We start from the raw sequence: 14842 nt of genomic DNA on the forward strand, positions 1-14842 counted from the left end.
ACAAATGCTCTCCATCCAACCTCACTGAGCTCGAGCTGTTTTGCAAGGAGGAATGGGAAAAAATGTCAGTCTCTCGATGTCCAAAACTGATAGACATACCCCAAGCGACTTACAGCTGTAATCGCAGCAAAAGGTGGCGCTACAAAGTATTAACTTAAGGGGGCTGAATAATTTTGCACGCCCAATTTCAGTTTTTGATTTGTTAAAAAAGTTTGAAATATCCAATAAATGTCGTTCCACTTCATGATTGTGTCCCACTTGTTGTTGATTCTTCACAAAAAAATACAGTTTTATATCTTTATGTTTGAAGCCTGAAATGTGGCAAAAGGTCGCAAAGTTCAAGGGGGCCGAATACTTTCGCAAGGCACTGTATTTAATGTGGTCATGTCTGATTGCCAACAATAGCGAAGCAGGTATTGTGACGTGTAACAATGGACAGGGAATAAAACTTTCGGAAGGCGAGTTGGTGCTCAATAGAACTAATAGGAGCTGGCAGGGTGAAAAAATTACTACAAAACTACCGCAAGTAGTTGAGACAGATGGTAATATTATGAAACTGGGCTCTACGGCGGATGCAATGAACTACTTATCAGAAAAAAAGCGTTAAAAATGTAATGTGTCCAGCCTACCTGGAGTAAACAAATAATGTCCTGTTCTCTCTCAGATGTGCGGTCCTGAAACTATTAGCTAGCTAAACTAGCTAGTTACTGTTAGGGTTGCGTCAATTCGAATCTGGTATCAGAACAAGTTAAAACACTGAGTCACTGATTGTACTCTATGTACTTTTATTAGCTAAGCAATAAATGGCAAATGCAACTTTCCTATATACTTACTCACTTTAATACCATGCAGGGCAGAACAGGGAACTGACAGGTCGTAAGAAAACAGCTGTTCATATACTGTGATAGGCCAACAGACGGGTTGGAACTATGTCTATCACAATAGAGGCTGAGCGTGGTTTAGACTTGCTCAGCCTATCGCAGGCGCTCAGGCTGGTCCCCGCCTCTTGGCGCTTCTTGGAGTCCACCCTCTGTCGATGTATAGAATCTCACTGTTCTGGTATCACCCCCCTAGTTATAACAGTTGCTCAGTTCCTGCTATTGTGTTGTTCAGTATTTTTCCATCTCAGTAAACCTTGTGATGACCACCCCTCCCTATACCTAATTAACCACAACTTTGTAAGATACAGCAAGTCACACCGTGTGCTCAATATTGTCACATCCAAACACAAGGACAAAGCATCTGCTGGGCTGTTATGCAACATGCAGCAGTCTCAGCATGTTGCTCAGTTCTTGTCACACACACAAACAGGCAAGTAGATGTAGCAAGCAGTTGTTTAATCTCATGATGATGCTCAAGTGCACAAAGGCAGATACTTCACACATCCAACATCAGATAATATTTAATCATATAATGGCTATAATGTAAAACACAGAATCCCACATTACTCTCTTTCTGACACGTGCATAATCGGATTTATGGCGCTACAGTGTTAGCTGAGAAATATATAATAGTGTATATATCGCGCTAGCTACTAATGTTATTTCTCTCTTCTTGCCCATGTGAAATTATAAAATGTTTTAAGAGAAGAGTAACCGGTTAGCTATTAATTAATAACCTCACTCAATTATATTTTTCCAATAGTCTCCAGTATTGATTCGCAAAATGACAACTGTTAACCAGTCGTCAGTTTCTTGCATGTTCGGAGCCCAGCTAATTTAATGTTATTGATTTAGATAACTTACCGTTACTGTTCCTCAGCATGTTTTAACGGAAAATAGCTAGCCAAACAGTTAATGCCCACTACAAAACGTTTTAATATCTATTTTATATGTATAACATTTGTCACGTTCTGACCTTTATTTCCGTTGTTTTGTATTTATTTAGTATGGTCAGGGCGTGAGTTGGGTGGGCAGTCTATGTTTGTTTTTCTATGTTTTGGGGTATTTCTATGTTTTCGGCCTAGTATGGTTCTCAATCAGAGGCAGGTGTCATTAGTTGTCTCTGATTGAGAATCATACTTAGGTAGCCTGGGTTGCACTGTTTGTTTGTGGGTGATTGTCTATGTTGATGGCTTGTTTCAGCACAGGTCTCATTTTGTAGCTTCACGGTCGAATTTGGTTTATTGTTTTTGTTGTTCGTTTGTATAGTGTTCAGTCTTTCTTGATTAAAGATTTACAATGGACACTTACCACGCCGCATTTTGGTCTTCCGATCCATCTCGCCTCTCCTCTTCAGATGAAGAGGAGGATGACCGTGACAACATTAAACGATATATTTATAACTTACTTTTCTATCTCGGTGGCGTTATAAAAGTCTCAACAACGAATCTTTACTTAACGTTCGCTACATTAAAACAAGCGTTGAAGTCTTAATCACCTCCAGTCCAACGTCTGCATCTCATTTTAAACCTAATTTAAATATGATGACGATCTATTTTATTGACGTTACTAAGCCATCTGACAGACCAATAAACGCGACTTTGAAAAACCCATCTTGACACTTGATCCCACCTACTCGGCTCACTTGCCTGCCATTGGAAACGGCAGGATGTGGTCTATCTTAGTAGAGCATCATTGGTTGTGTACCATATTAGTGAGTGTCGTGTGGTAGGGTATTTATTTATTACATTTTTCAAGCAACCTACCTCCAGTCAGGTAGGTTGCGGTAATGCAACAAATTGGATACCAACCGCCGTTAAAACCTCAGAAGAAGGTTGCGCGCCATACACGCACACCCACTTAATTGAGGAAGGAAGGCAGGTTACAATCGAAACTGCAGTCAACGGCTCTACAAAAGCACATTTTACCTGTTTACAAACTAAAGTTTTGTGTTGGGGTCAACAAATCTAGAAAGAATACAGGTAAACCGTCAACCAGAAAGGAAGAGTGTCTCTGGACAACGGTCAGCGTATAAAAAAAGGAGAATTTTGAAGAAAGCGAAAGTAAAAACTTGACGCGTTTTCTGAAGGGGCCTGCAGATTCGACAGCGACGCGTTTTCTGAAGGGGCCTGCAGATTCGACAGCGACACCATGGCTGAATGTGGTTGGGATGAGGAGATGTCAGAGGTTCCATCCCTCCTTCAGGAGGACCTGACCTGTCCGGTCTGTAAAGATCTCTACCGGGGGCCCGTTCTTCTTTCTTGCAGCCACAGCTTCTGCAAGGAGTGTTTGGAGAAATGCTGGAATGGGCCGGGGCAGAACTGTCCCGTGTGCAGGAAGAGCTGTGACGGCGAGCAACCAATATCCAACCGGGCGCTGATGGATGCGACAGAGTCGTTTCAGAAGGAGAAGCGTTGGCGGGGACCGAACGCAATCAGTAACCTGCATCGTTTGGCGTTTCAACTTTACTGCGTAAAGGACGAGGAGCCCGTGTGCGTCGACTGTGTCCCTCTACATCGGGCTCACGAGCTGCTGCCGCTCAACGAGGGGACGCGGTTGTGTCAGGTGAGATTGAGGAGATTAGATTATCTGGGCCGGGTTTCCCAGGTGAGAGGAGTTTGTTCTGGTGAAAAGTGGTTGCATTCGTTCTGGAACCGGTTTGACTCCCTGGCTTGAGCCAGATGCCCCGCTTTTGCCGACGGCTAAATCGGCTCAAAACAAAAGTGGCAGGTTAAGTATGTGGAGTATTCATATAATGCAGTGTTTTGACATGCAAAGTGATTGCTTTTAATTAAAAAAGCATTTTTCTGCCTTCCCAATTAAAACTGTATGTTTCTGAACGATGCAGATTACTGTTCAGTTGAGAAGGGCACTCCTCCCTCACCGCTTTTGCACTTTATAGGTGGTTTGAAGTCAGATATACAAATCTGTTTTCTGGCCTTGCGACTTGTCTGAACTGCTGTGGCTAGCCAAAAAGTTGGATCATGTTATACTTTGAGGCTTTAAGTGTTCTTACACTGATTTTGTACATTCAAAGCAACTAAATGTCCATGGCAGGTCTTTTTCTTGAAGACGTTTTTAGCGGACTACATCCAAAAGGTGTATTGTCACCACCTACTGGGTGGGGTAGAACTGAAATAAAATAACTTAATAATAATACAAAATAAAACACTCATATATTATTTAAAAAAAAAAAAAAAATGTCAATGTACTCCTTCACTTAGTCAAATGTACTCAGATCCCTACACAGCTTCTGGGGCCTGAGAGTGGGAAGAATTTCAGACATTCCCTGGAATGTTTCAGATGTGAAATCCTGGAGTTCTAAGAACCTTATCTGCTTTCACAATGATTTCCAGTTTCTTTTTTTTCCCTGTACAATTAATCACCTGCGCAATGAATGCAACAAAAATCAACATTCTCCACGATTAGTGTTTCAGGATCTTTCAACTGACTGACATCCAGACTTGGGCATACACTACCATAGCTTCATCGTCTCTACTCGCTGCGTCAACAATTTTCACTGACTGCATAAGAGACCTTCTCAACAACCCTGATCCTTTCTACTTCAACCTCCTCCATCCGAACAGGGCACTCGGAACTATGGAATGTGATTCCCATCACAATGGCAACATTGTGCATCCTCAGACTCTTCAACAATGATATTCCGTTTGCAAACACTTGACACATGGCCAAACCTTTTACATTTATGACATTGAAGTTGCTTTTGTACATAAACTCGCACCACATATCTCATATATCCCAGCTTTACATGGGTTGGGAGAAATTCTTCATCGAACATCAATAACCCAAATGCTTTACTCCTTTCCATTCACCGTGCGGGTTAAGCGACGTGAATCAACTGTTCCTGGCATGTTAATCTTAAACCATGACGCCTCGATATCCATAGAGACGCCAGATATGACACCTTTTATTGGTGACTTCCTCCGATAATCATTCCACTAAATGTGTCGATAATTTGTGCATTATCCTTTTGTTCTTTTGACACACATGAAATCAACATCATACCACTCCTGGTCACTCTGACTCCACTTCTCCCAATGCATCCTTTGCCATCTTTGTGACCACAAACGGTTTTCCCCCAAAAACATCCATGCTCGTGAATCGCAGTCCAACAACAAGTGAGGCAGTATCATAAGGAGGCTTATCTTGATTTTAAAACGTTTGCCCTTTTTAGCTCCGTTCTTAGATGAAATGATTGGAATACTGAAATATCTATCTTAATTCGCACCAACAGAATCAAGCATTGCTTCTGGTTCCACCATTGCTCTCCCTCCCCAAGTTAGTGCTTACAACATTACCTTAGCTTGCTACATAACTTCTGAGTGAAAGGAACTACGAGCACCACCACCAATCAGCCAACACCATTGTGGACACACCCATTGTTACTACGACAACTAGCATAGTCAGCTAGTCAGCTAATGACTGCTGTCTGAACACACATGATTTGGTCATTTGTAACTTGCTGTTTGGACAGTCAGTATTCCTAAACAGATTTGAGCATTAAGGCCTGCAGTGTGAACAAGACTTTATTGCCCTGATTCCCTTAGACATCACCCAATAGCTTAGGACCTGAAACAATACTGCAAATAAGTTGCTGTATGTTTTTGAATGTTTTATTATCTGGTAGTCACTAGATCACAAACTATTATGCATATTAATTGTGTTTTATGTGTTCTATTGCAGGAAGAACTGACCATTAAAGTCAACATATTGGAGGAGAAAGTGGAGACCTTCAAGAGAATGAAAAATAAATACTCTAACACAGTTGATTTCATGAAGGTACTATAATACTGTATCTGCTTGACCTGCCTACATCTACACTGTAGGGCATATCAATGACCATGACTAATGTCATGTGGACAGATCGTGGTGACGGTTTTGTGTAAGATAGTGGGATTTGTTAGAGCTCTTTGATGCCCTCACTAGTTCTATCTAGATGTGTGTAGCCTATCTAGCGCCCAACAGTTTGATGTTCATCATTGTTCTGTAATGAGATATGTGAACCAACCTGTTTGACTGGTTATGAGTAGGGACAGACTGAGATTCCTTGAGCCACCAGAAATAATTGGAAATAATAAAATAGTTGACTGTAGATCAAACCTAGGGCCTGGAGTCCTGACAAGGAAAGCCTCTAGAGGAAACTATAATTCTAGCCTATAGATGAGTAATGTTGTGTGAGATATGAATGACGAGAGGTATGTCAGTATCATTACAAAATGTCACTCTTCCTCCAACCTCTCTTGTACCCAGAGCCAGGCCGAGAAGGCAAAGATGCAGATCAAGGCAGAGTTTGAGAGGCTCCGTCAGGTGCTGTGTGTAGAGGAGGCTGCCAGGCTGAAGGCCCTGGCAGATGAGGAGGAGGACAAGAGATCCGGTATGGAGGAAAGGATCAGCTCCTTGACCAGTGACATCGCTGCCCTCACTAAGCTGGTCCAAACAGTAAAGAGGGAGATGGGGGCGGAGGATTTAACCTTCTTGCAGGTAAGCAGGAGGGGTCTCCCTCATGCAGGGGGGGGGGGTCGCCCTCTCTCATCCTAACTGTACATTGTCATTATGCATGACAGTGAGACCTTTTTGAATGCACGCATTTGTCAATCTTATTCACAATGAACTAATGGGTTCAATTGTGTTGTTTTTTAGAACTTAGAAAGCCTTAAAGAAAAAGTAAGTACAGTAACATCCTATCAGTTGCCCAACAGTTCGGGTACCCTCCCTCTAATATCATGGTCATCTTCTATGATGTCATGTTTTCACAGAGCCCAGTGGCCTCGTGAAGACCCCCAGAATCCCTCAGATGCTCTCCTGAACATGGCCAAACACGTGGGCTCTCTGGGCTACAGCATTTGGAAGAGCATGCAGGTGCACGTCACATGCAGTGAGTACATGTACTGAAGGGTTAGGGTTCTAACTTCCTACATAAGTTATGACACACAATAAAATGGGTGTGGATGGCTATATAACATGTAAAGGATCAATGTTTTGAATGAAGGAGGAAACACTTTGAGCAACACTTACACTTCAATCATAATGTGTCGTAACACGTCTCCCTCTCTCTCTCCAGTCCCAGTGGTGATGGACCCTAACACAGCCTCTCCCTGGCTTTCCATGTCCCCAGACCTGGCCAGCGTACGGGACAGCCCAGAGCGCCAGTCTCTCCCGGACAACCCTGAGCGCTTCGACCCCTGTGTCTTTGTCCTTGGAGCTGAGGGCTTCTGCTCCGGCAAGCACCGCTGGGAGGTCCATGTGGGAGACAACCCAAAGTGGATCCTGGGAATCTGTAAGGAGTCTGTGGCTCGCAAGAGGAAGTTCACCGTGTCCACAGACAGGGGTGTGTGGACCATCGGTCTGAGCAAAGGGGTGTACAATGCCCTGACTGGCGAACGCACAGTGCTGGTCTTCGAGAGTCGTCCAGAGAGGATCCGGGTAAAGCTAAACATGGATAAGGGGGAGGTGTCATTTTGGGACACAGGCAACGGTGGGAAGCACCTGTGCACCTTCAAACACAAGTTTACAGAGAGAGTGTTCCCCATATTTGGTCCTGGGCTCCAAACCACCCCGATGGAGGTTAAGCCGGCCAAGGTGACCATTCATACTGCGTGACAGGGCAGTGTGACAGTCACTACAGCTTGCTAAGTGTCTGGTTCAATAGCCGATGGGCAGTAGTAGTACTCGCTTGGATAGAGATCACATGTTATGGTCAGAAGGTAGCCTAATACGTGCACTTGAATAGATGGGGCATTCCACTGTTTAAGCTATCAGGCTGGTGTGGTTGTATTCTAGTAGTTTTACTGTGGCTATAGGTTTGCGTTGAGGTTTGGATCAAGGCTTTTTGTATGGTCACAATCATCTTTGAAAATGTGCCATAGCAGTATTCATATGCTTTCCATAGGATGTACAGCATGCAGGCATTTATTACATGAGGGATTCTTTTGACACTGATTTTCTTTAACTGCTATGTTTACATTGCTGGGCGATTATACATAAATATTTTCTAGGACTAGAGGGGATCCGGGGCTAAGAACGTATTTTCTGTCAAATTTTGCTGCGTTCTGAGATTTATTGATATTTTTGCTGATTTAATTATGTATCTGTATGGAATTATGTGAAAAAAACGAATCAAATGTTATGTCACATGCGCCGAATACAACTGGTGTATACTTGACTGTGAAAAGCTTGCTTACCAGCCATACCCAACAATGCAGAGTTTAAAAATCAAAATAAAATGGTTAAACAAGGAATAAATATAGACATTGTACCAGATCAATGTGCACGGGTACAAAGTATTGTATGTACATGAAGGCAGGGTAAAGTGAGTGGGCATCAGGATAGATAATAAGAGTAAAATAAAGAACAGAGCAGCAACAGTAAATACGTGTAAAGGTGTGTGTGTTGTCGGTCTGTGTGTGCATATGTAGTGAATGTGTGGGAGTGTCAATGTAGTGTGTTTGTGTGAAAAATATACACTGCTCAAAAAAATAAAGGGAACACTTAAACAACACAATGTAACTCCAAGTCAATCACACTTCTGTGAAATCGAACTGTCCACTTAGGAAGCAACACTGATTGACAATAAATGTCACATGCGGGCGCTACCAGGAGACAGGCCAGTACATCAGGAGACGTGGAGGAGGCCATAGGAGGGCAACAACCCAGCAGCAGGACCGCTACCTCCGCCTTTGTGCAAGGAGGAGCAGGAGGAGCACTGCCAGAGCCCTACAAAATGACCTCCAGCAGGCCACAAATGTGCATGTGTCTGCTCAAACGGTCAGAAACAGACTCCATGAGGGTGGTAATGAGGGCCCGACGTCCACAGGTGGGGGTTGTGCTTACAGCCTAACACCGTGCAGGACGTTTGGCATTTGCCAGAGAACACCAAGATTGGCAAATTCGACACTGGCGCCCTGTGCTCTTCACAGATGAAAGCAGGTTCACACTGAGCACATGTGACAGACGTGACAGAGTCTGGAGACGCCGTGGGGAACGTTCTGCTGCCTGCAACATCCTCCAGCATGACCGGTTTGGCGGTGGGTCAGTCATGGTGTGGGGTGGCATTTCTTTGGGGGGCCGCACAGCTCTCCATGTGCTCGCCAGAGGTAGCCTGACTGCCATTAGGTACCGAGATGAGATCCTCAGACCCCTTGTGAGACCATATGCTGGTGCAGTTGGCCCTGGGTTCCTCCTAATGCAAGACAATGCTAGACCTCATGTGGCTGGAGTGTGTCAGCAGTTCCTGCAAGAGGAAGGCATTGATGCTATGGACTGGCCCGCCCGTTCCCCAGACCTGAATCCAAATGAGCACATCTGGGACATCATGTCTCGCTCCATCCACCAACGCCACATTGCACCACAGACTGTCCAGGAGTTGGCGGATGCTTTGGTCCAGGTCTGGGAGGAGATCCCTCAGGAGACCATCCGCCACCTCATCAGGAGCATGCCCAGGCGTTGTAGGGAGGTCATACAGGCACGTGGAGGCCACACACACTACTGAGCCTCATTTTGACTTGTTTTAAGGGCATTACATCAAAGTTGGATCAGCCTGTAGTGTGGTTTTCCACTTTAATTTTGAGTGTGACTCCAAATCCAGACCTCCATGGGTTGATAAATTTGATTTCCATTGATAATTTTTGTGTGATTTTGTTGTCAGCACAGTCAACTATGTAAAGAAAAAAGTATTTAATAAGAATATTTAATTCATTCAGATCTAGGATGTGTTATTTTAGTGTTCCCTTTATTTTTTTGAGCAGTGTATAATAATATACAGTGCATTCGGAAAGTATCCAGACCCCTTTTTCCACAATTAGTTACAGCCTTATTCCAAACTTGATTAAATCACCCCCCCCAAATCTACACACACTACCCCATAATGACAAAGAAATAACAGGTCTGCAGAAATTTTTGAAAAATGTATTAAACATAAAAAACAATGACATTTACATAAGTATTCAGACCCTTTAGTCAGTACTTTGTTGAAGCTCCTTTCGTATGACGCTACAAGCTTGTATTTGGGGAGTTTCTCCCATTCTTCACTGCAGATCCTCCCAAGCTCTGGCAGGTTGGATGGGGAGCCGTCGCTGCACAGCTATGTTCAGGTCTCTCCAGAGATGTTCGATCGGGTTCAAGTCCGGGCTCTGGCTGGGCCACTCAAGGACATTGAGACTTGTCCCGAAGCCACTCCTGCGTTGTCTTGGTTGTGTGCTGTTGGAAAGTGAACCTTCAACCCCAGTCTGAGGTCCTGAGTGCTCTGAAGCAGGTTTTCATGAAGGATCTCGCTGTACTTTGCTCCGTTCATCTTTCCCTCGTACCTGAGTAGTCGCCCAGTCCCTTCTGCTGAAAAACATCCCCTTAGAATGATGCTGCCACCACCATGCTTCACCGTAGGGATGGTGCCAGGTTTTCTCCAGATGGGATGCTTGGCATTCAGGCCAAAGACTTCAATCTTAGTTTCATCAGACCAGAGAATGTTGTTTCTCATGGTTTAAGAGTCCTTTAGGTGCCTTTTGGCCAACTCCAAGCAGGCTATCATGTGCCTTTTACTGAGGAGTGGCTTCCGTCTGGCCACTCTACCATAAAGGCCTGATTGGTGGAGTGCTGCGCAGATGGTTGTCCTTCTGTAAGGTTCTCCCAACTCTGGAGCTCTGTCAGACTGACCATCGGGTTCTTGGTCAACTCCCTGACCAAGGCCCTTCTCCCCCGATTGCTCAGTTTGGCCGGGTGGCCAGCTCTAGGATGAGTCTTGCTGGTTCCAAAATTCTTCCATTTAAGAATTGTTGGAACCGGCTAAACTTTAAACATTGAGATATTAAATAAATGATAGAGAAGAAGATGCCTTGAGTAGGAAGAGTGAAAGAGAATGGGTTTTGTGTCCGAAGTTAAGGGTTCTCTGTAAAAAGCCAGAAGGCTTTGGAATGTGTTTGATGGAGGAGAGGAGAGGAGAGCGATGTGTTGATATAGGGAAGACGGATGGATATCTGTAGATTAGGTGAAGGAGGGGTTCAGGTCAGGAGGTGAGGGGTGAGGTCAGTTCCCCTTAAGGGAGTAATCAGAGTTAGTATCTGGTTACCTTCTTTCTCTTGGGCATAAACTAAGGATTGGAGAGAGGGAGTGTCTTAAGTAGGATGTATATAACCAATGGAGAGAAATGTTTTGCGGTCTGACTACAGCTGTACAAAACCTTTGGGAAGAATTAAACTTGGTTAAAGCTTCTCTAGTGTCTGTGGATTATTTACTCTGAAAAATAAGAACCTAACAGAATGATAGAGGCCAATGTGTTCTTGGGGACCTTCAATGCTGCAGAAATATTTCCTCAGATCTGTGCCTCAACACAGTCCTTTCTCGGAGCTCTACGGGCAGTTACTTCGACCTCATGGCTTGGATTTTGCTCTGACATGCACTGTCAACTGTGGGACAGTATATAGACAGGTGTGTGCCTTTCCAAATTATGTCCAATCAATTGAATGTACCACAGGTGGACTCCAATCAATTTGTAGAAACATCTCAAGGACGATCAATGGAAACAGGATGCACCTGTACTCAATTTTGAGTCTCATAGCAAAGGGTCTGAAGACTGATGTAAATCAGGTATTTCTGTTTTATTTTTTAAATAAATTTGCTAAAATAAAAAAAAACGTTTTGCTTTGTCCTGATGCGGTATCATGTGTAGATTGATGAGGACATTTAAAAAAACAAATCTATTATAGAATAAGGCTATAACGAAACAAAATGTGGGGTCTGAATACATTCCGAATGCACTGTGTGTATGTATGTGTCACGTTCTGACCTTAGTTCCTTTATTTTGTCTTTGTGTTAGTTTGGTCAGGGCGTGAGTTGGGGTAGGTAGTCTATGTTCTTTTTTCTATGTTGTGTTTATGTGTTGGCCTGGTATGGTTCTCAATCAGAGGCAGCTGTCAATTGTTTTCTCTGATTGAGAATCATACTTAGGTAGCCTGTTTTCCCCTTTTTAGTTGTGGGTGATTGATTTCTGTGTCTTCACCATACAGAACTGTTTCGTTTTCGTTTGTCTTTCACGTTGTTATTTTGTATTTTCGTGTTCAGTGTCTTTTCATAAAAAATGACGAACACTTACCACGCTGCACATTGGTCCGATCTGTCATACTCCTCGTCAGAGAAAGACGAATTTCGTTATAGGATCACCCACCACAACCGAACCAAGCAGCGTGGTAACCAGGAGCATAGGGTTCTGGACTCCTGGACACAGGAAAAGATTTTGGACGGAAAGGGACCCTGGGCACAGGCTGGGGAATATCGCCGCCCCCGGGAAGAGCTGGAGGCAGCCAAAGCCGAGAGGCAGCATTATGAGGAGCTTGCACGGTGTCCCTAGTGCTCAGACAGCCCGGTGAGCTACATCGCAGCGCCTCGTATCGGCCGGGCTAGAGTGGGCATCGAGCCAGGTGCTATGAAGCCGGCTCAGAGCATCTGGTCTCCAGTGCGTCTCCTCGGCCCAGGGTATATAGCACCAGCCCTACACACAGTATCCCCGGTTCGCCAGCACAGCCCGGTCTGTTCCACCCAGCCGCACTGGCCGGGCTACGGGGAGTATCCAGCCAGGACAGGTTGTGCAGGCTCTGTGCTCGAGACCTCCAGTGCGCCTCCACGGTCCGATCCATTCGGTTCCTCCTCCACGCACCAGGCCTCCATTGGCAGCCCCACGCACTAGGCTGTCTCTCCGTCTCCTCCCTCCAGGTGCTCCCTCCTGTCCAGCGCTTCTAGGTGCTTCCTCCTGTCCAGCGCTGCCAGAGTCTTCCTCCTGTCCAGCGCTGCCAGAGTCTTCCTCCTGTCCAGCGCTGCCAGAGTCTTCCTCCTGTCCAGCGCTGCCAGAGTCTTCCTCCTGTCCAGCGCTGCCAGAGTCTTCCTCCTGTCCAGCGCTGCCAGAGTCTTCCTCCTGTCCAGCGCTGCCAGTCTTCCTCCTGTCCAGCGCTGCCAGAGTCTTCCTCCTGTCCAGCGCTGCCAGAGTCGCCCGTCAGTCAGGAGCTGCCAGAGCCGCCCGTCAGTCAGGAGCTGCCAGAGCCGCCCGTCAGTCAGGAGCTGCCAGAGCCGCCCGTCAGTCAGGAGCTGCCAGAGCCGGCCGTCAGTCAGGAGCTGCCAGAGCCGCCCGTCAGACAGGAGCTGCCAGAGCCGCCCGTCAGTCAGGAGCTGCCAGAGCCGCCCGTCAGTCAGGAGCTGCCAGAGCCGCCCGTCAGTCAGGAGCTGCCAGAGCCGCCCGTCAGTCAGGAGCTGCCAGAGCCGCCCGTCAGTCAGGAGCTGCCAGAGCCGCCCGTCAGTCAGGAGCTGCCAGAGCCGCCCGTCAGTCAGGAGCTGCCAGAGCCGCCCGTCAGACAGGAGCTGCCAGAGCCGCCCGTCAGTCAGGAGCTGCCAGAGCCGCCCGTCAGTCAGGAGCTGCCAGAGCCGCCCGTCAGTCAGGAGCTGCCAGAGCCGCCCGTCAGTCAGGAGCTGCCAGAGCCGCCCGTCAGTCAGGAGCTGCCAGAGCCGCCCGTCAGTCAGGAGCTGCCAGAGCCGCCCGTCAGACAGGAGCTGCCAGAGCCGCCCGTCAGTCAGGAGCTGCCAGAGCCGCCCGTCAGTCAGGAGCTGCCAGAGCCGCCCGTCAGTCAGGAGCTGCCAGAGCCGCCCGTCAGTCAGGAGCTGCCAGAGCCGCCCGTCAGTCAGGAGCTGGCAGAGCTGTCTTTCACAGCTCTGCCCGAGTTTCACGGCGCTGCCGGAGTCTCCCATCTATTCGGGACCCGCTGCAAGGGTCCCCAGTCCGAGGTCGATGGCGAGGGTCGCCGCTCTAAACGTGCCACTGAAGTGGGCAAAGCTTTTTCTCTGGGATATGTTCAGACACTATTCAATGTGTGTTTAACCAGTAATCTATGTTGGAATAAGTTGTTTGTGCTGATACTGATTTTGTAAAATAATGATGAATAAATGGATTGAGTGTTTTGAAGTCTACATAGCCCAGATTCACCACCAATGCACTTGTCAGGTGATGCACAGCAGCTATAGCCATGGTAATAAAGGTTTAACTGGTAGACACTACATCTGATTAGAAATCCAAACTACCACACTTTGCCTTACACCGTTTCTAGTCGTCAATACTCTTACTTTCTCAGGTGAGTTTCTCTGAGGATGCAATTAATGGCAATGCTGATGTTTACAATTTTAGTGATGGAGTGAAGACGAGGAGCCTTTTGAGGTTTTCGGTGGCCAGGGTCAGAATAGTGCAGAAGGTGTTGTATGTTGAGGCAGTGAAGAACGGCTCATAGTAATGGCTGGAATGGAGTCAATGGAATGGTATTAAGCACATCAAGCACATGGTTTCCATGTGGTGGAAGCCATTCTATTGACTCCATTCCAGCCATTATCTTGAGCCATCCTCCCCTCAGCAGCCTCCACTGATACCTATGGAACAGAAGGAGCATGCTCTGCGACTCAAGATCAAAGCAGATTGATTGGCATGTGGATCTTCGAATTATGTCGCCAATCAAGGGTGTTATCTGTGGGGTGGCGCTAGAAGTAAAAGCCAAGAGTATATAGGAATAATTGGATCAAGTGGTTGGTGTGCACTGACTGACCAGCATGGTGGTTGGAGTGAGGAAGCCCACTCCATCCATTCTACTGTTTTCTGATGAAGAGTCTCTCCCTTCTCACATGCATTTGGGTGTTATGAGATTCCCTGTGAGAGCCTTCGTGCCCAAACCCATGCAGTGTAATAAATGCAAATTATTTGGTCATGTGTCAAGTGTATGTAGATGGGAGGGGTATCATATGCCAGCTGAGCCTAAATGTGGCAATTGTGAACATGCACCTGCATTTCTGAAGTGTCCTGTTAGGGTGAAGGAGACCGGTGGCAAGAATAAGGGCTGTCCAGCATGTCTCCTATCTGGAGGTGGTGAGAAGAGTGAAGAAAGGAGTGAAGTTGATGAAGTAATGGTAGTAGGAGTAGAGAC

At 46.2% G+C, this 14842-nt stretch overlaps 1 protein-coding gene across 1 annotated transcript; it reads left to right on the forward strand.

The window, feature by feature from the left end:
* Nucleotides 1–2523: 2523 nt before the first annotated feature.
* On the forward strand, nt 2524–8278 carry LOC110509972 (zinc-binding protein A33-like). Its single transcript, XM_036969694.1, has 5 exons — nt 2524–3446; nt 5586–5681; nt 6153–6396; nt 6661–6777; nt 6964–8278. Exons 1-5 carry the CDS (start codon nt 3033–3035, stop codon nt 7500–7502), a joined length of 1410 nt encoding a protein of 469 aa, XP_036825589.1. The 5' UTR covers nt 2524–3032; the 3' UTR covers nt 7503–8278.
* Nucleotides 8279–14842: the final 6564 nt, after the last annotated feature.

Source organism: Oncorhynchus mykiss, chromosome 3 (genome assembly GCF_013265735.2).
Source record: "Oncorhynchus mykiss isolate Arlee chromosome 3, USDA_OmykA_1.1, whole genome shotgun sequence".
Lineage (NCBI taxonomy): Eukaryota > Metazoa > Chordata > Actinopteri > Salmoniformes > Salmonidae > Oncorhynchus > Oncorhynchus mykiss.

Coding starts and splice junctions, on each gene's coding strand:
- LOC110509972 (XM_036969694.1), top strand. CDS start 3,033: ATGGCTGAATGTGGTTGGGATGAGGAGATGTCAGAGGTTCCATCCCTC. Junction 5,682..6,152: donor ACACAGTTGATTTCATGAAG/GTACTATAATAC, acceptor TCTTGTACCCAG/AGCCAGGCCGAGAAGGCAAA. Junction 6,397..6,660: donor CTTGCAGGTAAGCAGGAGGG/GTCTCCCTCATG, acceptor GTTTTCACAGAG/CCCAGTGGCCTCGTGAAGAC.